The sequence below is a fragment of the Pipistrellus kuhlii genome, unplaced genomic scaffold (genome assembly GCF_014108245.1).
Source record: "Pipistrellus kuhlii isolate mPipKuh1 unplaced genomic scaffold, mPipKuh1.p scaffold_m20_p_9, whole genome shotgun sequence".
Taxonomy (NCBI): domain Eukaryota; kingdom Metazoa; phylum Chordata; class Mammalia; order Chiroptera; family Vespertilionidae; genus Pipistrellus; species Pipistrellus kuhlii.
The window spans coordinates 30292091-30317967 of record NW_023425595.1 but is presented as its reverse complement, the minus strand read 5'-3'; the positions used below and the strand labels follow the sequence as shown (position 1 = coordinate 30317967).

At 37.9% G+C, this 25877-nt stretch overlaps 2 protein-coding genes and 1 pseudogene across 2 annotated transcripts; 2 read left to right on the top strand and 1 right to left on the bottom strand.

Moving 5' to 3' along the window:
• Positions 1 to 435: 435 nt before the first annotated feature.
• On the bottom strand, positions 436 to 1383 carry LOC118713206 (olfactory receptor 52E8-like). Its single transcript, XM_036427607.1, has one exon. It carries the CDS (start codon positions 1375 to 1377, stop codon positions 436 to 438), a length of 942 nt encoding a protein of 313 aa, XP_036283500.1. The 5' UTR covers positions 1378 to 1383.
• An 11471-nt stretch (positions 1384 to 12854) lies between these two features.
• On the top strand, positions 12855 to 13788 carry LOC118712582 (annotated as a pseudogene).
• Positions 13789 to 20852: 7064 nt separating this feature from the next.
• LOC118713076 (olfactory receptor 52E5-like) lies at positions 20853 to 21794 on the top strand. Its single transcript, XM_036427438.2, is given in 1 exon segment — positions 20853 to 21794. A coding segment is annotated over 1 exon segment (942 nt).
• The last annotated feature ends 4083 nt before the right edge of the window (positions 21795 to 25877 follow it).

The following is a 25877-nucleotide window of genomic DNA, read 5'->3' as shown; positions in this document are numbered from 1 at the left end:
GTGCATAAATTAAATAAGAGTCCAGAAATAAAACATAATTTTGAAAGGCGTTTGGGGAATCAGAGGAACTTAGCTAAAAGAAGTAAGGTCTCTTTGTCTCAGGATCCCTTACTTTTTATTAATACAAATTGCCCTAAGGCGAGGTAGATGTACACTTCAAAGGCCAGGGTTTAGTACACAAATCCCTTGTCAGATTGGGAAATTACCTCTGACTGTTCAGGTGTTTGGCCAGGAGGAGACAATAATATGTAGATTAAGATGCCCTTATCTGTCTGGCAGCAAGCAATCATTTTGTGCATTCTTTCAGGTTTGGGGAAATGCCCCCTGCCATTCTCAAATGATTCAGCCCACTGACATGCTGGAATCGGCTTCTGGCATAATTTTACAGTGCACGAAACATGAATTCTATTTAAATCTTTCAAGATCTCTGACTGTTTATTTATCTGTCTTGAATAAAATTCTCAGCACTCGCTCCCTAATCTGCTTGGTCCGGACCCCATAGATTACAGGATTGAGAGCTGGTGGAACAACTACATATAGATTGGCTAAGAGAATATGGACATATTGGGGAACATCATGGCCAAAGCGGTGTGTCAAGAAGGAGAAAAAGGCAGGTGTGAAAAAGGCTAAGATAACACCAATATGAGACCCACAGGTGTTGAGGGCTTTGAGTCGAGCCTCCCAGGAAGGCAGGCAAAAGACTGCATAGAGAATCCTGACATAAGAGAGAATAATTAAGAGCACATCCAATAATAAGATAGAAATGTCACCAAGGCCAAACATTATATTCAATTTGATGCTGGCACAGGCCAGACGGGCAATGCCCATGTGCTCACAGTAGGTATGAGGGATGATATGATGCCCACAGAAGGGCAGCCTCAGGAGGAGAAACACCAGCGGGGCCACCATGCAAAGGCTCCGCAGAATGGAAATGCCTGCAATAATGCTGATGACTTTGCTGGTGAGGATCATGGTATATCGAAGGGGTTTACAAATGGCAATGTAGCGGTCAAAGGCCATGGCCACCAACACAATGCTCTCCATAGCAGTGAAGAAGTGGATGAAGAACATCTGGGAAAGGCAGCTGTCAAAGGATATGTTCCTGAGGTTGAACCAGAAAATCCCCAGCATTTTGGGGATGGTAGCTGTGGACAGGCCCAGGTCGATGGTGTCCAACATGGCCAGGAAGTAGTACATGGGCTCATGGAGACTATGCTCAGTCTGGATCACGAACAGGACAGCAGCATTCCCCAGGAGGGCAACAAGATACACAAAGAGAAAGGGGAATCCAATCCAGACATGCCTGTCCTCTAGCCCTGGGATGCCCATCAAGAGGAATGAGGAAGGATGGAACCGAGTGTCATTAGGCATAGACATCCTTCCTGCCAGTGTTAGGTGCTGTGCATATCAGAGATGATTATGGACTTTCTGTTAGTGATTCCTGCTCCTCATCCATATGCCCAGATTCCTGCGGGAGGGAAAAAATACACACAAAAGAACAGTTTAATCTCTTTTTGTTCCTATTCAAAAATTATGTTAAATAAAGATTTCATCAATGACACTGTTATATACTTCAAAATTGTTGAGGGACTAATTCTTATATGTTCTGATCACACAAAAAAAGAAATGACAATTATGTGATGTGATAGAAATAATCACTAAAACTATGGAAGCAATCATATTGTAATTTATCAAATCAATATGTTCTACAACTGGAACTTACATACTATTATGTGTCAGTTATATCTCCATTCTTTTAAAAATAGAAGGAGCCCTCGTTTGGTGGCTAAGTTTGTTGGAGTATTGTTCATGTACCAGAAAAGTTGTAGGTTCAGTTTTTGGTCAGGCACATACCTAGGTTGAAGGTTCAATCCCTAGGGCATGTATGGGAGGCAATCGATCAATGTTTATCTCTCACATCACATCACATCACATCACATCACCTCTCTCTCTCTCTCTCTCTCTCTCTCTCTCTTCCTCCCTCACTCTCTCACTCTCTTCCTTCCTTTCTCTCTAAAAATAAGTAAACATATCCTCAGGTGAGGATTTTTAGAAGTTTTTTTTTTAAAAGGACTGGATTACATAGACTCCTCATGTTCTGCTAGCTTCTCCTGAGCATCAAATGGTATCAGGAATAAAGCCAGCCTGCTCTGCTACCATTTCTCCTAATTTAAAAAGAAGTCTGCTATAAAGAAGACGAAAGAATATCCTCTGCATAATGGAAATGTTAACTCTGAAGGATAGCCAGAACAAAACAAAAAAAGGAAAGATTAATTTCACAGTCTAGGTATCTGAGAGTATCCCATATATTTTTGCTTATTGTGCATGAAGATTCCTTTGGTATCAGTCATATAAACTATTTCCCTGTTAGGGAACCTAAAACCCCCAAAATGTGGAATTCATATTCCTATGTGCATGTATGTATGTACTTATGCATTTAGTGTGTTGTAAATACTGAATGGTCTGTACTTAGATAGTACAATAATAAAGCATTTATCTTTGTTTATTCATATGCCTGAAAAAAAGTTCTGCCACATAAAAGTTCTCGATTTTAAAAGTTCAAAAATAGATGAATTGATAAAAAAAAAGATGTGACAGCAAACAATTTCAATGTCATATTTTATAAAATAAAGTACTTAGTTCATGTAATAATTTGTTTCTGAAAAACAAATGACCGATCAGATTTAGAAAATGGATAATAACAAGAGGAGATACTTGACAAAGAATATTTTGCAGTTATGAATTGAGAGATTAATTTAATATAGAAGAGCCTATAATTTAGATGGAATATAACTAATCACATCCTGTAAAAAAAAACAAAAAACTGTCCAGATATAAGTCAGCTGGGGGGATGGAAGACTCAATATTCTGGGCTAGGCAACATCCAAATATATCTCTTGTACACCCTCTACTGGTGATGTGTCCGCAACCAAGGTACATGCCCTTGACTAGAATCGAATCTGGGACCTTTCAGTCTTCAGGCTGACGCTCTACCTCTGAGCCAAACCCGTTTTGGCTAGTTCCCATGTCTTTATGGATGTCTTCCTAATAGTAACATAGAAGGAGGAATTATCAAGTAATTTTGTGTTATAGTACTCATCCATATTATGTGGAAATTCTGAGCTTACTTATAAAAAATTAAACATTTGAAGTAAACAGGAAGAAGTTCATTGCTGTATAATTTATTTGATAAAAACTAGTCATAAAAGAAGGTGTGGAAGTGGTTGAATGTGATGTGTGCAATTGGGCAGAAAGCTTTGATTCAAATTTAATAATACTTGGATATTGGGGGAATTCAGAGTTCAAAGACTCCCATCAGAGATAAGTGCATCTGAAAGTAAGTACATCCTACTTTAAACTCACACCAAGGCAAATGCCTTTCTAACTGTGCCTATTGGAAACCTATGTAGAGTAGCAAAAATGAGAGATAATTTTAGTTTGGAAAATTCTCAGGATATACATATTATGTATATGCATGTGTGTGTGTGTGTGTGTGTGTGTGTGTGTGTGTGTGTGTATAAATTTGGACTACTAGAGTTGGAGAGGAGACAGCTAAAGTTCTTAATTTTGTAATGTAAAAATGTTGGAGATAGTATTCTGCCTTTCAGTAGGTGAGACTATATAAGTTAAGTGTAGAGGTGATCCCTCTAATATTAGCATAGGTCTGGCAATTTGAATATAATTTTGAATAAACTTGTCACATATCTTCAAGGATATGACTGAGCAGTAAGAAAGATAAAATTCTAAAAATGAAATTTGAAAATTGTATTGCAAGTGCTATGTAGAGGTATGTGCAGAATTTTGTAGGTGTAAAGATGAGTCAAGAAAAATTCCAGGGAAGAGGTTAGGATAATGCTAAGACTCATAGAATAATTGTTTACCCAAAGAAGGAAGAAAATTGTATTCTAGATGGAGTGAAGAGCAAGGACAAAGTAAAAATAAAAGCACAGTGACAAGTCAAGACATAAAAAGGGAACCTGACATCCTCTCTATGAACTTATCCAGAAATTCAGTAGATTGATGACCAGGCTCTTGTCTTGTTTCTTGGTCACTCTTGGTGCTTCATACAGCAGAAACATCCCAAGAAAATCAACTCATTCCATTTATTTCTATGGATTTTCTAGGAAGGCTTGAAAACTGGTGCTTCCTTCCTCTCTGAGAGAAAATAATTTCCAGTCGGCAAACATTTATAAAGAAACCATCAATAATCATTCTATAATGCATACTGTTTTTCCAATATATATTCATACATTGCCCATTCTCTACTGAATCCAAAAATAGGACTGGATCCCAACCCTACATTTGACCTCCTAACTCCTTGCTATACGGGATTATATCCAGCTATCCAGCAGTCATTTCCTCAATGTGGAATCTTTTCACTCTACCTATTCCACCAACCTCCACCAAATATCCATATTTCCATTTCTTGCAACTGATGATCACAAGGAGAAGACATAATATTCACTTTCTTTCTCATCAGGTTAGCCTGTAATCTCCTGGCCATCCTGCCATCCCTTGCTCAGATACTTCATCATTATAACCCTAAATCTTATTTTTTGTTTGTTTTTTTATTGTTGTTGATTTTAAAGACAAGAAGGGAGGGGGAGAGAGAAACATTAACATAAGAGGAAGCATTGATTGGCTCCCCACTTATCCATTCCTCTACCCCGCAGGCATCCCATCAGGGACCGAACCACAACCTTAGTATGTGTCCTGAATAGGAATTGAACCCACCACCTTTTGGTGTATGGGATGATTCTCCAACCAACTGAGTCACACCACCAGGGCTAGGTCTTATTTTCACAAAAGTCTATCTTTCAGAGTCATGCTTCATGATTCACTTATTCATAAATTTGTTACTCAAAGCATTTATTGATTCCCTTTACTATACCTAACACAGTTATGGAGAATAGAGAAAACCAGTCCTTGCCCCCTTGTTATTCACTTCTGTGCACCTGCATACAGGGTCAGAAACAATCCCTACATTGATAAAGGATACATTGATGCATCTCCTTCCATATCAGCTTTCACCCTCTTGTTTTGTGTGTGAGGTTATATAAGCTCATAGATATAAGTACACGGAGGTCAAAGTGTAGCTTCAGAGCTTATGAGTGTGCATCTTCTCTTCACCTTATTTTCATTTTTTCTCCATACTATTTTGGTATAAGCATACACCCTTTTGCTATTTTTACAATCTAATCATAATGTTACTTACCTTGGTCTTTAAATATCTAAGAAAAGTTCCTTGCATTTTCTTGGGGCCTGTCATTTATTATGCTGAATAGAAGGTATTTATATATATATATATTTCACAACCCCATTCCCTCTGGGATGGGAATTAATAGTATCTTAAAGATACAGTCCCAGAGGATTGTCATTATTTAACCTATCTGGAAGCTCTCAGGAAATCCCCTCTCACAGGATTGTTAACATAAAAACATTCAAACTCATAAAGAAATTTTGTGAGTTTATTTGAGCCAAACTATCGACAACTGCCGAGAAGCACAATCTCAACATATTGGGATAATGCTCTGGAGAACAGCAGTTCTTCACCTTGTTTTATACATTACAATCAAAGAAGGAGACATAAGTGGGTTACATGAAACCCACTGGTGATATTATAGATTAGGGAGGCAGGAGAAAGCAAAGCAGGAAAACCTCTGGGATTGGATAAAAAGCAAAATGATGGACACATGCTTCTTTTACTTAAGTGGGTGCAGGATTGTTAATAGTCAACACTTAACAAGATTATAATAACAATGAAGGAATTTATTTTCCCTGTCCTGGAGCCCCAGTGTATTTGGCTAAGCCCTGAGGAGTCTGGAAAAAAGGAAGTTACAAGTTACCCAGACATTTCACAACGATGTTATCTTAGATGCAAAAAGACAATAGGCTCATTTAAGGTAAAAATTGACTTTTACCAGGAAATATACTGGTCTAGGACCTAACTACCCACTATAAACTGCTTTTAGTTAAAGTTTTAACTTCAGACCATCCTTTGTAGTTACTTTAGGTCTTTGAGTTTGCAAAACCACCGTTTGCAAAACCTCCATGCAGGTCTTCCCTGAGCTAGTCAGGTTAGCATATGGCCTTTCTTTTGTCCACAGGGTGCATCTTTATTTGACCTGACTCAAACTCACTCACTGTGAATGACCTTTTCCCTGGGCTATTAGTCAAAACAATCAATGGAAATTGTTTAACATTGTAGCTTCTTGAAGCTAAGGAGAGACTAACCAAAAAAACTTAAAAGGTGAAATTGAGGAATGAATTGACCACACAGAGTTTTTCCAAGCTCTGAAATATTACTAAACTAGAAAGCTATACACATGTGTTAATGAAAAAACCATTGAAACCTGTAAAGAATTTTAGTGAGTTTATTTGAGCCAAACTGTCAACATATGTCAGCAGAACCTCAATGGATTGAGATATTGCTCAGAAGAATGGCAGGTTACATTTCTCTTTATACATTGCAATCAAAGGAGGGACATAGGTGGGTTACATGAAATTCATTGGTGATGGATTAAGGAGGTGGGATAAAGCAAAGGGCGGGAAACCCCTGGGCTTGGATAAAAAGTAAAATAATGGATACATACTTAGGTGAGTGTAGGAACAATTAACATGATAATGAAGGATTTTGAGGCATCTGTCCTGGCGCCTACCACATTTGGTTGTGCCTTAGGGGTTCCAGGAAAAAAAAAAAAAAAAAAAAAGGAAGTTACAAGTTAACCAGACATCTGACAGATAGGTTATCTTAGAGGCAAAAAGGCAAATGGGCTCAGTATTTGCCTTTTTGCCTCTAAGTTGATCTTTGTTGGGGAAAATATCTAGAACATAACTACCCACTATAACCTGTTTGAAGTTAAATATTTAATTTTCAAACCATCGTTTGTGGTTATTTTAGGTCTCTGAGTTTGCAAGACTGCCAGGCAGGCCTCCCCTGAGCTTGTCAGGTTAGCATGTGGCTCCTTTCGTTCACACATAAATGACTATGCATGGTCCCAGGGAAGACCTGAGAAATTCCTAATATGTCACCTCTGGCTAACCTTAGGTAATAATATTAAAATACAGAATGTGGCTCATTCTGCCAGAAAATATATGGCCAATTCAAAAAGTAATTTCACATGTACAGTAGGGTTTATTGTTATGTTGCAGACTGTACATTTTTAAATTTATTTTTTATTGCTTGACAGCATTATAGTGTTACACCCAGACTTCGTGATCCCCAAGGACCACCAGAGAGCCGAGTCCGATGCAATAAACAAAAGAGCCTTTTCCATGCTAGCATGGGTTCTGTCCCACTCACGCCGGCAGCATGGCGGAAGAGTGAATTTCTCCCAGTCCAGGGGTTTTACTCCAGTCAGTGGTGATGTCACTGCCTCGGCTAACCCTGATTGGTTGGGTAAGGGCTAGGGTTCAATTACAGAATGGAGGATAACTCCGCCCTGCCCTCTCAATAGATGCCCCTCATTTCCCTCCCTTTGCTTTCTCCACTCTGCCCTCACCCCACCCCAGCCTTTCACCACATTGTTGTCTGTGTCCATGGGATATGCATATCTACAATAATAAAAAAGAAAGATGCAAACTGACCGTACCTTTGCAACACCCACCAGCCAATTTAGGAGTGAGTATAACCCAACAAAGATGGCAGGTTAATTTGCATACACATGTGCCAAGTGGCCACTCAGGGCCTCTGGGCAGTATGGGAATGTAGAAAGGTGGCTCTGAGCCAGAGCAAAGGTCGTGCCAGCAGCCAGAGGAAGGAAAGCCCATTCTTGCATGAATAATTATGCATTGGGCCTCTAGTATGCATATAAATTCTTTTACCTTATTTTAGTAAGAAAACTACAGGGGAAAATCTCTATGAATATAAATAAAAAATTATCAACAAAATACCAGCAAACCAAATCCAACAGCAATATTACAAAAGATTATACACCATGACCAAGTGTGATTAAGCCCAGGAACACAAGGTTTGTTAAAGATAAGAGAATCAATGGATGCATTATACAATGTTAATAAAACAAAGGGAAAAAAAAAACCCCACATGATCCTCTCAATTGGTGCAAAAAAAAAAAAATTTGACAAAATCTTGAGCTACTTGGTTCCTCGGTGATTAGAGCAACTGCCCAAGGATTGAAGGGGCTCAGGTTCAATTTTGGTCAAGGTCACATATCTCAGTTGCAGGCTTAATCTGGGCCCCAGGTCATGGAGCCTGAAGGAGGCAAACAATCAATGTGTCTCTCTTGTTGTGGCAAATGACCCAGGAGAAGCAACAGCCAGCACCAGAGGAATCAGGGAAGTAAAACCCATATTACACAGTGCTACTAGTTGAGGGGACTTTGATCCAAAGCCTGAACTTACAATGTGGGGAGGTTTTGAGATATATATATATCTTCTTATGGCAGGCCCCTCGGGATGAGCTTTGCAACTCTGCCCAAGTCAGTTAAAATGGGGAAGTAAGATAACTGTTTAATTAGATACTGATCTAGGCTATAAGCCCTCTATTTTCTTTCTCACACTCACATCCATGTTTCTCTCCCTCCCTTCCACTCTCTCTAAAAATCAAACTTGTTAGTGAAAGTAGTGAAAAAAGGGAGAAAGAAAAATAAAGACTAAGAAGAATAGTCTTTATTCTTAAAAATAAAGACTTAGAATAGGCAATACTTCCTAAAAGCCTATAGGAAAGGCCATACCTACTCTTTGGGCAATGCCAGTTTCTTTACTGAACATCTACTCATTTAGTTCCAAATAGACTTTTTACTATTGCTGTAGCTATGCTTTTAACCACATGCCTCATCTTGAGCCATGGATGGCTTCAGTCATAAATTCAGGTTTCCTAATAATCAGTTTTTGAATTCAGACTAGTCCCTTTGAAATATGAAGCATGGAGAGAAACCAATATCTGACCACTATATTGTATGTGCAGTCAGTCTAAGTAAACCTACTTTTGCCAATCCTATATAACATTAAAAATCAAATATAATTTAAAAAATTTTTAATTAAAAAAGTCATATTGCATATTCAAGGTTTTATATGGAATCTTAAAAAAAAAATGGCTAAACACACAATAACAGAGAGTAGAATTTGTGGTTACCAAAAGCTATGGAATTGAGGGAAGAGAAGATAAATAAAAAATAAAAAGTAGAATGGCAGTTGCCAGAAACTAAGGGGAGGAGGTCATGGAGAGTTTAATGGGAATAGAGTTTTAGTTTTTATAAAATAAAAAAGTTTTTCCCTGATTGGTGTGCTCAGTGGATAGAGCATCAAAACTCAGACTGAAGGGTTGAGGTTTCAATTCCCAGTCAAAGGCACATACCTAGTTTCAGGTTTGATACCTGGCTCTGGTTGGGGTGAGTGCGGGCGGCAACGAATCAACATGTCTTTCTCACATTGATATTTGTCTTTCTCCTCTTTCTCTCTTCCCTTCTCCCATTCATTCTATTTAAAAATCAATAGAAAAAATATCCTCAGATGAGGATTAAAAAAAAAAAAAAACAGCAAAAAAAAAAGTTCTGGAAATGGATGGTGGTTATGGTTGTACAACAATATAAATATACTTAATACCTCTGAACTATACACTTAAAAATGGTTAAGATAGTAAATTGTATGTTATGTGTACTCTACCAAAATAAAAACTTGGGGAAAATGGGAAAAACAGAAACACTAAACCAAAGGGGGAAATGTGCATGTAATAATTGTAGTACACACTGATATGAAAATACAAAAGACATAGAAATCAGATCTAGCTGATTCATACAGAATACCATCATGGAGGACCTGGTAACTGAGGCAGAGTTGATGGAAAGTAGAAAAGAGCATTGGCTATTTCAGAAGTGATTATATATATATATATATATATATATATATATATATATATATATATATAAATCAAAGACAGGGCAATGTTTTAAAGAATCATGAAGTAGAATTAAAACTTAAAAGTTTTTTTTTTTATTGTTGACACTATTACAATGTCCCCCAATTCCCCCTTTACCCACCTCCAAGGTTTTGACAACAATGATGCATGTACTTTACTATATAAAGCCTATTGTATGCAACAGAGAAATGGAGATCATAGGAAGGGATTTTAACAGATTACATGGTGTCAGAATTGGTTTTCAAATATTTTCATGGCTTCTGAAGAGGGTAGAATCAGTATCTTCCTCCATTCAGACAGATCCCTTTCCCTTCAGGATATTGCTCTAACAGCTCATGAGACTTCCTTTCCCCTGAGCTACAAAGCTATATCTGGTATGATGATGTTTTCTGCAGATGCAGCAGGAACAAATTGTTAGATTAGCTGGGACCGGTTTGGCTCAGTGGATAGAGCGTTGGCCTGGGGACTGAAAGATCCCGGGTTCAATTCCGGTCAAGTGCATGTACCTTGGTTGCGGGCGCATCCCCAGTTGTGGGTGTGCAAGAGGCAGCTGATCAATGATTTTCTCTCATCAATGTTTTTAACTCTCTATCCCTCTCTCTTCCTCTCTGTGAAAAATCAATAAAATATATTTTTAAAAAATTGTTAGATTAACTTAATGACCCATGAGCCCATGTTTATGTCTGAAAGCTACAGGGATATCCCCACTTCTCTATAAAGATTTTCTCTGTGTGACAGGACAAACTTGGGACCTGGAGGTTAGCAGAGGCTCCAGTCACCATGTTTAAGCACCTGGGCTTCAGTTGAGATATTGCTCAAAGAGAGGACTGGAAGAGGAAATATTAGAAAGGTAAGGATGCATGGGTAGGGGAGATGAAATGCTACAGGGAAGAGTCAGTGGGAGAAAGAGCTAGTAGATAAAGGAAAAATTACGGCTTCAATGAATTCACTGTAGGTGGGCACTAAATGGGAAACATCTCTAACTATTATCAATTGAGCTTTTGAAATGAACCCTGGGACTGAGCTCTTTGTCCATTTGCATATCGAGAAAAAGATAAACTATTGCATCACCCTCCAGGAATGACCCTTGAGCTTATTGGCCTGGCCGTTTGCCATTGTTTGTGGCACTCAGCTGCAGCAGCAAGAAAACAAGCATTCTAACCCAAACTGTGAGAGGGTGGATGTCCTGTTGATTTTGAACTCCACTGTGAGAGTAGAGTATCCTTGGCCACTGCCCTGGAAATTCTCCTCAGCTAATAAAATGTTGTTGAGAAATAGCCACCATAAAACTGAGGCTGACTCTGGACTCTGTGTCTCTTGATGTTATTATCCTGTTTCCTCATACTCTTCCAAGTAAATTTCTACAAGCCTTCTAATCTATCAGCCTGATTCCTTCCCTAAATACTGGCAAGCACATTGACGGTTTTCTCTCCAGCTTCTTTGGGTACCAGAGATGCTCTTCTTATACCTCTGTGTGGAATAGAGGACTTTTAACTCCCTTGCCTGGGCATTTCTATTTCTACTGTGCAATAACTACCTGGCAAAGGTATATGCGATCACATACATAATAAAACTTCTCTCTCTCTCTCTCTCTCTCTCTCTCTCTCTCTCTCTCTCTCTCTCTTCTTCTTCTTCTTCTTCTTCTTCTTCTTCTCCTCCTCCTCCTTCTTCTCCTTCTTCTTCTGCTGCTTCTTCTTCTCCTTCTTCTTCTTCTTCTTCTTCTTCTTCTTCTTCTTCTTCTTCTTCTTCTTCTTCTTCCCTCTGTCTCCCTCTCTCTCTCTTTCTCCCCCCCTCTCTCTTTCTTTCCTTCTCTTCCTCCTTTCCCCTGATTTACACACATACTCACACATGTATACACATACTATACAAATCCTGATTCTATTCAAAAGCTAAATTCTAAAAAAAAAAAAAAAAAAAAAGGACATCATATCATCATATGGCAGTTTGGGGGATATAAAAATGAATATCTCCTGGTTCTTTGCCCCCCAATAGCAACATTTTTGTTAGTAGACAATAGGTAAATACATAAATTAAGTCATATCATGTTAGATGCTGCAGAGTTGTACAAAATCCTAGACACACACAAAAATTACAATAATTTTCTTTGTTACTTTGGGGAGTTGAGGAAGATTCACAAAATTTTAATTTCAGTGTCACTTAAATTTGCTAGATATTTTATCTATTCATACCCAAATAAAAGCATAATTTCAGTAAATAGGTATGATTTTTGTATGTTAATTGTTGGTGTTATAGGTTGTAATAAAGAAGGACATGATTTAACTGATAAACCAAGGATAATTTACTGGAAGACCATCTAGGAATCACAGAATAAACAGAAGTCTGGAAATATGGGATTAAAAACCAAGCCATTCCATAAGATTAAGAAGCATCAAAAATAGCAACCTTCTTTATGTTATATGAACATATCATATCCATGAGGTAAATCCCTACATTTATACTATATCAAAACATAGACAATGGTATAAGTCAATTATTCTCATTTAGACTTAGGATTCATTTTTTAAAATATATTTTTATTGTTGATAGTATTATAGCTATCTTCCATTTCTTTCTTTCCCCCCTTTTAGATTTAGGATTCTTTAATACCACACTGTCTTTGAGAACCACTGTGTATAGTAATTTCCCAAAAGTAACCAATGGACACTTTTAAAAAGGAATGAACGGAAATGTAAGTATACCCTACTTTTTGAAATATTCACAATTCCTTCAATATCTCAGATATTAGAAAAAAATAAAGCCATGGACATATTGCCTATAATGTACAGTATATTGAGAAAATTGACCAACTATCCTCTGGAAAAAAAAGAGGATCTCTAATGTTTGTAAATTTAATTGCTTCTACCATTCTTTCCAGCATACTGGTTAGAGGTCTTTTCATCTTTCCAGGATCTTGACAAGAAAATACCTTAAAGAAAGTGAGATCCTACTTCATACCAGGAATTCAATGACACTTGCTAAGAGAATGTCTTCTTTCAATGATACCCAGTTCCATCCCCACTTCTTTCTCCTGCTAGGAATATCAGGACTAGAAACTGTGCATATATGGATCGCTTTCCCATTCTGTATTGTGTACCTGATCGCCCTAGTGGGGAACATCACCATTCTCTTTGTGATCAAGACTGAGCATAGTCTCCACCAGTCCATGTTCTACTTCCTGGCCATGTTGTCTATGATTGACCTGGGTCTCTCTACATCTACCATCCCCAAAATGCTGGGTATCTTCTGGTTCAACCTCCAAGAAATCAGCTTTGGGAGTTGCCTGGCTCAGATGTTCTTTATACACGTTTACAGGCATGGAGACAGTTCTACTGGTAGCCATGACTTATGACCGCTTTGTAGCCATCTGCAACCCTCTCCAGCACACAATGATCCTCACCAATAAAAAGATCAGCATCCTATTCTCTGTTGTTGTGGGAAGAAATTTACTCCTTGTGCCTCCATTTGGTTTCTCATTCTGAGGCTGCCCTTCTGTGGACATTACGTCATCCCTCACACACACTGTGAGCACATGGGTCTTGCCCAGGTTGGCCTGTGCACCCATCAAGGTCAACATTATCTACGGGCTAATGGCGATTTCTAATATCATCGTAGATGTGATCCTGATTGCCTCTTCTTATGTGCTTAAGCTGTTTTCCGCCTTCCCTCTCAGGAAGCCCAACTAAAGGCTCTCAATACCTGTGGTTCACATGTCTGTGTCATGCTGTGCTTTTATACACCAGCATTTTTTTCTTTTATGACACACCGCTTTGGTAAAAAACATTCCACATTATATCCACATTCTTTTGGCTAATGTATATGTGGTTGTCCCACCTGCTCTTAATCCGGTCATTTATGGAATCAGAACCAAGCAAATCAGAGAGCGGGTTGTAAAGATATTTGTACAGAAATAATATTTGTAAAGAGTGGGGAAATATATCCACATACTACCTATAGTTAATCTAAGCATTGTCTTAAATTTTCTCTTATATTGGATCATAGAGGCCAGATTTTTCATTTTTATTGAAAGTGGTTTGGGATTGACAGATAGAGCAAAGCTAATTTGCTGTCCACTCTGTTCACCCACCCCCATGTAACTGCACAAATGGAAAAGGAAGATATTCAAGAGGCAAGAGAATGGGAAAGAGAATGGCTGGTGGAAAAGGGTGTGAACTCACCCCATTTCTCTATATAGTTTCTCTCTAGATCAGTTTAGACTTTGAAAGAACACTAACCTAATGAATAAATAGAATTTGGAAATGCTATTTATATAGGATTAAATAAAAAGTGAGATAATTTATATTGTTTTGAAAAGCTATTGTAAGTAGTTACAGTGTTATTGTAGCAGGAGAATTGAAATGTCCAGAAATGGTCTATTTTGACAATAAAAAAATATAAATAGATGGTTTATGAGACTGAACAGAAAAGGGAAAATGCCTGAACACTAGAAAGAATCTTTATGTACAGAGGTTGAATAACAATCAAATATATAATTATTTTTACCCATTAGTCTAAGTTTTCATTAATAAATTATTATATATCAAATAGGTCCATGAATTTTGTAATACATTTTTTTTAGTCAAATGGTCAGTGACCTCACAAAAATATTGGTCCCAGGCATAATATACAGTGGTAGTGCAGTGGGAAAAGACATGTAATGAGACTAAAGCCACAGCTGCCTACTAATTATTCACCTTACTTTCTCTCTTTTTGTTCACATAGTACCCTTAGAAGATATTTAAATTTCTTTTTATGATGTTAGACAGTTACCTAAAATAATACTTATTTTTTAAAAATAATGTAGATGAATATACTTTGAAATCAAAACTAGCATGTTTTCCTTGGGGATTTAATTTTTTTTAAAAAAAGGAATAAAATAATCATGTAATTGCCATCCATGTTCTATGTTTGTATCCCTAGATAGTGCCACATAATTTTAGAGTATTCTCTCTCTAAGGCCCAAAGTAGGATAAAGGGGGGAAAAACTGGTATGACAGGAGTATTTTTATATGATTTATGGGTATTGAGGAAAATATTGAGCTTCCTAAAGCTTTAACTAATAATGAAATTCAAAAACATTGATATAAAAATGTATAGACAGATATATCAGATTTTGTAGAGAATCCTATGTAATAAAGGGCTAATTTGCAAATCGGCCAAACTGCAAAATGACTGGTCGCTATGATGCACACTCACCACCAGGGGGGAGACGCTCAGCACAGGAGCTGCCCCCTGGGTCAGTACTCTCACACAGGGGAAACGCCTCTCAGCCGGAAGCCTGACTCATGGCAGGCAAATGCAGCAGCCTCTCCTGCCCCCATGGCAGCCCTAAGGATGTCTGACTGCCGGACGTCCGAATGCTGGATGTCCGGGCCTAAGCCATCAGCAGATACCCCCTGAGGGCTCCTGGACTGTGAGAGGGGGCAGGCTGGGCTGAGGGAGACCCCCTGACCGGAGTGCATGAATTTTAAGCACCAGGCCTCTCGTATTATAAATAATTAAGAAGAGGTATTAAGAGGTATTACTTTTTTTTTCTTTAAATTCATTTATTACAAAACAAATCAAGGCTCCCTGAAGAGAAGATAGTTATTAACTTTGGAGTTATACACGTAAAGATATATATGTAAAATATCTTGAAAACTTTAAGTTAGCCATCCTGATAGTTCACATGAGATCTTTTGTTATTTGTTCAAGAATGTAGTTGATTTGACCATTACATAAAATGATAAGCACACTTGTATTGATTTGGCTTATATTACTGAGCACTTAATTAGTGTGTTATCTACCGTATTTTTTGGACCATAAGACGCACTTTTTTCCCCCCCAGAAGTGGGGGGAAAAAGTCCCTGCGTCTTATGGTCCAAATATAGCCTACACATATACTTTAAAAAAAAGTTTTTTTACTTGCCCAGCTCTGTGTGGTCTCTGTGTGCTTGCCCGGCTCTAAAATGGTTCTAAATGCTGCTGTTTACTTTACAGGGTTGATTACATGTGTTTATGACTGTGATGTTGGGTTTTAATGCACATAAAATATTTTAGGACACTATTTGTTTCAGAATCTTTTTTTCTTCATTTCCCTTCTCTAAAAACTGGTGTGTCTTATGGTCCGAAAAATACGGTAACTCATGGCAGCTTAGTAAATGTAGGTTGGGTCAAGGAATATTTGCTTGTCATATGAGCATTACTGACATCTAGTGGTCAAATTAAATACATTTCTTAAATAAATTGTTTATATGAGCAATCTAGTGAACTAAAAAAAAAAAAAAACTTGAGTTTTTCTATTCAAAATCAACACCAAAAAAAGCACATCTATTTTATATAAGTAATAAATGTTATATCCATTTTAATAATAGCTTGGATCTGTTTTCAAATGTTGCTATTTTAGTTAAATTCATTATCTCACTTAATGGGGGGGACACACATGTGAAATGTGTATGGTCATTTTCATTAGCCTTTTGAATCTATAGGGGTAACATAAGCCTCAGAGAAGTTAAGATATATGTTCAACATCGCTCAGCTATTATCACAAGAAAGATATTTGTTTATTAATTAATTTGTAATAAACAGTTGCTGGTTACTTTCTAGGCATTATCCTATTATATCACTAAAACAATCCTATAAGTCTATGTGATTTTTCTCATTTTGCCTGTAAGAAATTCAAGGCTTTGAATGGCAAATTAAATTGACCAAGGTCACAGAACAAATAAGTGGACAAAAGAAGTCATGTTTTAGTATGTCTGATAAGCTGGTTTTCCTTTGTGCAATTATACTTATTTTTATGTTTCTATTAATATTATACATAGTATTCAAAGCATCATATTCTCACAACAAATTATTGAATGCAATTCTTAGGATAGCTCAGGATTTGGAAACTTACATTAGAATTCTGGCTCTGCCATTTACTAAGTATACATATATTTCTGAGGAGATCGTGGCATTTTTCTATTTTCCCTTGTCCTGTGTTCACTGCCTGCCTTTCATAAATTACTATTCACCTGATACCATATTGAGATTTAAAGTGTTGGCCAGTATGCCTCTGACTGTTTAGACTCCTGAGACTTATTTGGAGAGGGTACTTGCTGCAGGATGCAAATTCCGAATCACCTATAACCAGAAGGTATCTCTGACCAGAATCATAGAGCTTGATCCTCAGGAATATGAAATTTTTCTGACCCATTACCCAATTCCCAGGCACACAACTCACTGCGTGGGGACCCTTCCCAGTGGAGTAGAGTTCAGTATAACTCCTTGGCCCTGGTTATTGAGGATGCAATCACACTCAGGTTGCAGTCTGAGGCATTCAGTTCTTCGCAAACCATTTCTCAGATGCTGGGCAGAGGTAAGTGAGTCAGCTCCTGGTTATGCTGAAAGAATGTTCACAGTGAAAGTAACTGAAGTGGTTTGTGTGAGTGATGGAGCTCCTGTGATTCAACAACAAAAAAATAAAAAAATAATTTAAAAAAATTCTAAAATATTATTCTAATAGTTGCATTAGTATTTTAGTTCCTAACATTTATTTAATCAAAACTCTATTTTTGCTACTAAAAAATTTGCTACTATAAATGTCTTTGAAAATATTTTGGGGTACTATTCATTTTTTAAAAGTAGAGTTAATAGTTAAAATAGTATATTTTCAGAATATAAACATTTTATTACATATGCCAAACTGCTAGAAAGCTTATATTCATTTATGTTCCTACCAGTAGTGAAATAGGATTCCTTTTCCCAAAACCTTACTCTTACTCTTTTGAAAGCATTTAATTTTCCCTATTTAATAAAGAATATTATGTTAAAAAAAAAAAAAAGAGTATTTAGAGAGGGCCATCCCAAAGCAGCGTAGCAAAAGAGAAAGAAATAATGTTGACAATAACTGGATTCATTATTGCACGTCATTTGCTAACACAGAACCACACAGTAAAACACTCACTGTGCTAAATAAACAGCTATCAACAAACCCAGGAACACCCATGACGATGCATATATATGAATAAAGAATGTTGTTTGCAAACACGAGGGGGAAATACCAATGCTAACTCTTATTAGCGAGCACAAATGGGGTTTTTTTCTTCCCTAGCTTTTTCTCTTTTGTCACCTCAGAGGAGAACTTCTCACACTGGGCACACTCACCCAGTGGGAGAAAGTTACAGTATATTTAAAACAGGAAATAAAGGGTTGAGAGATGGGAAGATTGGGAACCTGGTTAAAGAGCTTACCATTTTTGCTACAAAGAATAGAAACCTGTCGCTGGTAGAAGATCACTTTACCTCAGGAACTGAGTGTCTGAAAGGGAAGAGAGAGGTTCAGAAAGGGAGAGGAAGGGAAAGCCTCAGAGATCTGTGGTAAAAGTAAACTTAGAAAACACACATGGGAGAGTTTATTAAACATTAAAATATGACTAAACCAGCAAACGGTAAAGAGGACTGCCTTACCCACGGCCATAGTAATGATAGTGGTGACCACAGAAGCAGTGACCTAGATAGACAATACATTTGGCCAATGACAACAAGTTTATTGACTAGAAGAATTCTGTATTTGTAGTATATTTAGAATACCAAAGCACCTTTATAAATGTTTCCCTGTGAAGGCTATTAAAAAAGGAAATAATTAGTATGTGTAAGTTCAAAATCAAAACACTAGCATGTGACTAGACTCTCGGCTTCACGAGGTTATGGACTTTGACTCAGTCCTTGCTGCTTGCCTGCAGTTGGACCAGTACTTGGAAGATAGTAAGTACTCTATAACTATTTGTCATATGAATTAAAGATTAATAACTGGAAACTTCTGTAATATAACAGATGAGGACAGAGAGCTGTAGTGGTGGTAAGTTTGTATAGGATCCTCAATATAGAAGGAATAAAATGTAAGTAACTGGAAGCAGTCACAATATAAGAAATCAAGACATGTTAATAACCTCCACCCTCCCTGCCCACCCCAAGTGCTTCCACAAGGAATTAACAGAGGACTTCTCAAGCTACGTGTCAGTCCTCAACTCCCCTCCGCAGTTCTGCACAGAATCCCCTGGTAAAGGCAAACTTGGAAAATATACATGAAGAATTGGTTGTTGCCCAGCCAGCATGATTCAGTGGTTGAGTGTCACCCTATAAACCAAGATGTCACAGTTTGATTCCCAGTCAGGGTAATGTCCCAGTTAGGGGCTCGAACCCCAGTGTGGGGCATGCAGGAGGCAGCTGAGCAATGATTCCTTCTTATCACTGATGTTTGTTTCTGTCTCTCTCTTCCTCCCCCTTCCTCTCTGAAATCAGTTAAAAAGTATATTTTTTTAAAAAAAGAAAATATACATGGACAAGCTTATTACACATAAAAATAAAAAAAAAAAAAAACCTTAGGGTGTGAATCACTGCTACTTAACCACATTTTATTAGTGGGGTTATACAGGGTGGGGAAAAGATAAGTCTAGAGTTATTCAAATGGAAAAATAATACAATAATTAATAAATAACACTACAAGAATAAACTGTTCTGTGTACTATAAACCTGCTGTTGCCCCACTTTGTAGTGATCAGTCACATGTTTTCTGAAGGAAAAGCACTGAGAGGTCTATTGGCGAAGAGGAAATAATTATAGGGAAAAGTTAGATAAAAGATTATAAACATCTTAACACATTAGTGGTGAAGGGGAAGAAAAATAGGTTTTGTAGCTATTCTGAAGACTAATACTATTAAACACTTAGAAAGTTGACCTGCTCCAAGCAGTCACTAACAACATGGCACAAGATAACATTGTCTTCAACCTGGACATCTGTGATAACCTGACTCAGTGGTCGGTAAACTCATTAGTCAACAGAGCCAAATATCAACAGTACAACGACTGAAATTTCTTTTGAGAGCCAAATTTTTTAAACTTAATTTTTTTTCTAATGCCACTTTTTCAAAATAGACTAGTCCAGGCCATGGTGTTTTGTGGAAGAGCCACCCTCAAGGGGGCAAAGAGCCGCATGTGGCTCTCGAGTTGCAGTTTGCCGACCATGGACCTAACTGATCTGACTATAAATGCACATGCTGCCTTTAATAATTTTTAACAGTGGAACCAGAGTGATATTTTTGAAATGCAAATTCGATCATGCTACACTGAGGCTTAAAATCCCAGTTTCTTCCCATTGTTTCTAGGATGAAGATAAAACTCCTTAAAATCCACTACATGGACCTATATATCCCATCACACAGTCTGCATCCTCTGTTCCTATTTACTAGCAATATTTTCTCTGCTCAATTCCCTCTTCCACTTCTTAGTGAATGCTCATCCATCAGCTATCAAGTTAGTTAGCACTTCCTCAGGAAAGCATTCCCCAGGAACTAAGACTTCAAAGTGCTAAGAGAAATTGCTTTTTCTGTAATTATATAATAGTCTCCTAATGTGTCTAAATGTCTTAATTCCATTTCTCAACTCAGATCCAAACACCAACTATCCAGTCCTTCACCTTTGCTGGGTTCTCTCCCACATAGATTTTTTTTTTAATTTTTTATACTTTGCAAGAATATATCATTCCCTTGAACCACCAGACCAGCCGAGTCATTATCTCTACCTCAATTCCAGTCCAGTGATATTTTGCACACACATGCCACACAAACACACACCCACACACACACACCATCTTATTTCTGCTTAACTTCCCGATTAACATATATAATTAACAACAGATATTTGTGAATTTAATGCAGTACACAGATTTTTCCTTAGAGAGTGAAGGGAAGAAAGACATGAGAAGTGCAGAGTTGTTGTGTTTGAATCTTTTCTGCATGGTTGTCTACGTAGGTGAAGCAAATACTCTGAAGTGAGAGTGTCTCTTTAACTGTGGCCCCTCTTCCCTCTCTAGGTCTCCTCTGCTGTATTATGGAATTAAAGAATGGCTTTTCTGTTTCTCCAGAAAATAGGCATCATGCTATAACGGAGGTTAGGTTTTCTCGCTGGAAGAAAGAAAACTCCTGCAAGAAATGCATCTGTAACCAATTCGCACTGATATGCTGCATACCAACAATACCCAGTTCCACCCTCCTTCCTTCCTTCTGATGGGCATTCCAGGGCTGGAAGATGTGCACATCTGGATCGGCTTCCCCCTCTTTGCAATGTATCTAATAGCCCTCCTGGGGAACGTCACTATCCTCTTTGTGATCCAGACTGAACGCAGCCTCCACCAACCTATGTTTTACTTCTTGGCCATGTTGGCCTGCACTGATCTTGGCTTGTCCACAGCCACCATCCCCAAGATGCTGGGTATTTTCTGGTTCAACCTTAGGGACATTGTATTTGGTGCTTGCGTCGCACAAATGTACATTATCCATACATGCACTAGCCTGGAGTCCGTGGTGCTGACGGTTATGGCCATAGATCGCTATATTGCCATCAGCAACCCCCTCCAATATAGCCTAATCCTCACCAATAAGGTGATAGCCATCTTAGGCCTAGTCATCATAGTCAGGACTTTGGTGTTTGTGACTCCGTTTATATTTCTCATCCTGAGATTACCATTCTGTGGTGTGCACATTATCCCTCACACCTACTGTGAACACATGGGCTTAGCAAAATTGGCTTGTGCCAGTATTAGGGTCAATGTTATCTATGGCTTGATTGCTTTCTCAGTGGGCTACATTGACCTTTCTATAATTGGATTTTCCTATGTTTAAATCCTCCGGGCAGTCTTCCATCTCCCATCCTGGGATGCCCGGCGCAAGGCTCTCAGCACATGTGGCTCCCACGTCTGTGTCATGTTAGCATTCTACCTGCCTGCCTTTTTCTCCTTCATGACACATCGCTTTGGTCATAACATTCCTCATTACATCCACATACTTCTGGCCAATCTGTACGTGATTATTCCTCCTGCTCTCAACCCTATAATCTATGGGGTTAGAACAAAACAGATAAGAGAGCGTGTGCTAAGGATGATTAACCCTAAAAGCTATTGACACAGCCCGGTGTGTATAATGGTTAGAGTGTCAGCCCATGCATGGAAGGGTCTCAGTTTTTATTCCTGGTCAAGGACATATACTTGGGTTTCAGTTTTGCTTCCTGCCTCTGATCCGGACAGGTGCTGGAGGCAACCAGTTGATGTATCTCTCTCACATCGATGTTTCTCCGTTTAAAAAAAATTTTTTTTAGAGACAGTGAAGATGAGGGAGAAGGGGTGGAAAGACAAAGAGAAACATGAATGTCAGAGAGACATATCAACTGGTTGCCTCCCTTTCACACTCCAACCGGGGCTGGGGATTGAGCCTGTAACCAAGGTACATACCCTTGATTGGGAATCAAACCCATGACCCATGACCCTTCAGTCCTTGGGTTGATGTTTTAATCATGGAACAAAACCAACCAGGGCACGATGTTTCTCTCTCTCTCTCTCTCTCTCTCTCTCTCTCTCTCTCTCTCTCTCTCTCTCTCTCTCTCTCTCTTCCCCCCCCCTCCTTCTATCCCTCCCACTTTCTAAAAACCAATGTGTGTGTGTGAGGGGGGGAGAATCCTCAGAGAGGATTAACAAAAAAAGAAATAATAAGTTATTAACACGGAGTCCCACAAGGATCTTCCACAATAGTTCATGAAAAAAAAAAATCATGAAATCAAAACAGAAGAAAACACTGAAAATACTTTTATTAAACTCCTCTGGCATTCCCACACAAGCCAATCACATTATATTTCCCCCATTTCTCATAATTTGTACATCCTATTGCAAGTCATAGCTAAAAAATTCCTAAACAATCTCGCTACTTTGCCACAAGAAAGATACAAAAATTATCTCACATTTAAACCCCACCAATAGTACAAAACTTCTAAAGGGAGAAAAGAGTTTCCAAAAAAGTCATGCCTTGAAGTAACAGCTTCGAATAATTTCCCTTCACACAGAGATGCTCTACATTCACATGTCAGAAGCTGAAATTCATGCCTTAAAAATGATGTGCGATTTTGTGAAAACCCAGCAGAATACAGTAGTAAAGAAATTAACTAGGAGTCATAAGACCCAGATTTAAATTCAGGCTTTACCCTTCACTGGAACCTGAGAATCTCACGTAGAGCTCTATGAGCTCCAGTATCCTTGCCAATAAAATGCTGTAAAACAATATTAACCTGTCACTGTGAACAAAAACAAACAAACAAACAAAAAAACTGCTGTGAAAATCTTTGCACCTTGCAAACATTATAAGATTTGGAAATAAACAAATGTATTTCTAGTGTGGTGGCTACTTCTAGCACATCTAGATTTAGTTTACCAAATCCAACCCTAGTATAGTCACTGGTATGAAGTAAGGTCTCCAGCTCCAGATTATCCCAGGGCTTGGGGCTCTTCATAGACTTCCAGCCCTTACCTTGGTCAGAGGGTCTTTCAGTCGGGAGACTATAAAGCCTGAAGAGTTAAGAGAGCTCTACCTGGGCTTGAGGACTCAGTGGGACCCTATCCCCCTGTTAGGGTGAGCTTTGGGCATACTGAAAGAGAGAGTGGCTACTGAGATTGCATGATGTTATTCTCATCAGAGTATGGAAGCTAGGTAAGATTTTATTTTGGGGTTGGTATTCTAGAACTGAAAAATAAGAAATTGTCTTCTAATTGGTTGACACTCAAGGTAGGATGAGCAAGCAAGGAATATGCAGAGAATAGAGCTAAGGTGACGCTAATGTAAACCAAGAGGAAGTGAGCAGAAGTTATGCTTTGTATAAATATATAAAGAAAAAATGGTGAAATTATTATTTTCTAAATAGAAATTACAATATTGATACCAACAAGATTTCAAAATCTAAGCAAATCAAAACTATGAAGTTGACAAAAAAAAAAAATCTTTGCAGATTTTCCTCCAAGTAAGATGTTAAGCCACTATAGCTTTGCATGTTTCTTGTGAACTCTCTCACCATACTAAAAAAATTGCAAAGCTTTCAAAATCATTTTAGAAAATTAGCATTATTCTGGTCAGAAAATAGGTTTAAAAAAAGGAAAATACAGAAGAAAAAAATCAGAACAAAGAAAAATACAAATTTTTCTTTCCACAAATAGAAATTCAGATACAAAATTAAAAATAAATATGACAGGGTGATTTGGCTATATATTTTTTAAATAATATAGTGTATGTGATTAGAAGAGTTTTTACTGAATGCCAAGTGCTTTATTTCTATTCATTTAATTTTCAAAAATAATCCTGAAAAAAGAGATACCACTATTAATGTCAGTTTACATAAATGAAAATTAACTTCAAAGTGATAATTTTTTTCACTAACATTATGTTACAACTAAGAGTCTCTCTAGTTTTACATTCCAGGTTCTAAACCTATATCATACCACTCTTACATAGAATAATTATGGAGAAAACTAATGTTTCAACATTAGAAAATATATAAATTGAATCCACTATATTAATAAATTCATGCACAAATATTAAACAGAATTTTGAGGCTAGTGAAAAAAAATTTAAATGTAAATTATTTTTTAAATTGTAGAACAAAATAAATATTCTGGTTTTTGTGTGTGTATCTTTTGTTTGTTTTGTTTGTTTTTGGTTAATCCTAACCTGAGGATATTTTTCCATTGATTTTTAGAGAGAATGGAAGGGGGGGGGGGCGGGGGAGAAGAGAAACAACAATATGAGAGAAACACATTGATTGGTTGCCTCCTGCATGCACCCTGACAAGGGAACAGGGATTGGGGAACAGGGATCAAGTATACAACCTAAGCATGGGCCCTTCACTGGAATTAGACCTGAGACCCTTTAGTCTGCAGGCTGACTTTCTATCCTCTGAGCCAAACTGGTTAGGGCAAAATCCTGTTTATTCACATGGAACAATGCTCTTTTTAAACTCTATATTTGCTATTAAAATCAGAAATAAGGTTTTTCCAATTAGCTTTTCAAAATTATTTACTTAATGTTTCTTACATCAACTTGATACAATAAAACTCAATTAATAAGTGAAGAAAACATATTTATAAAATAAATATGTATTATCATCATTATCATTACTAGTGTAATTCTTTTTTAATATATTTTTATGGAATTCAGAGAGGAAGGAAGAAGGAGAGAGATAGAAACATCAATGATGAGAATCATTAACCGGCTGCCTCATGCATGTCCCCTACTGGGGATCGAGCTCACAACCTGGGCATGTATCCTTGACTGGACTCAAAGTAGGGACCCTCAGTCCACAGGCCAATGCTCTATGCACTGAGCCAAACCAGCTAGGGCACTAGTGTAATTCTTGGTGTGATTTAAGGTTTGCTCTCCTTCTCTAAAGTGGCAGAAATCATTCTTTGAGGTACTGTTATGCCTAATCTGTAGTAAAGTGCTTTGAACAAAATAGGGTCATGATATTCACTCAATGAAAAAAGGTAAAATTTAAACATCAGACCATGTGTGTAGACAAGGTCACTCCTAGGGATTTACTTGGGTCCAGACTAATGTTCCCATTGCAGGAGATCTCAGAGGGTAAGTGCTCCCTGCCTGCCTCAGTTGTCCTTCGAGATGTATGCTCCTCTGATTGCTGGGGATGTTCCTTTATAATCTCCCCCTACAGTTACAGGGCTGAGGATAGTTTATTCTAGTTCTTACCCACAGGTCTATCCATCCATATAAACTTTTCTTGAAGACCGCCCCATCACTCGACTTCCCCATTCTTTTCCCAGAGTTTTTTTCCCCCTTATTTAGATTCCCCAAGAGCCTTTGATTCCCACCTCCCTCCCTCTATTCACAATGCCGAGTTAAGCTTTTTATAATATACTCTCTTGAGAAATAGAGGGTCAGGGTACAGGTGCCTAACTAGGACACATGTCCTATAAACAATGAGGAGGGAGGGAGTATAGTGGAGACAGGGCCCATAAAAACAGCCTCGAAAGCCTTTGGAGGGTCAAGTGTCTGTGCTTTTTCCAAGAGCCAGAAACAGCATTTGTGCAGACTTCTGAAAAACGGTGAGTCTCAAGTTGGGATCAGGAAAATTATGATGAAGTTGATCATGATGAAGGTAGAAACTGGTATGTACAGGAAATTGAACTCTCAATAGGAGGCGGTATAGAAGACGAA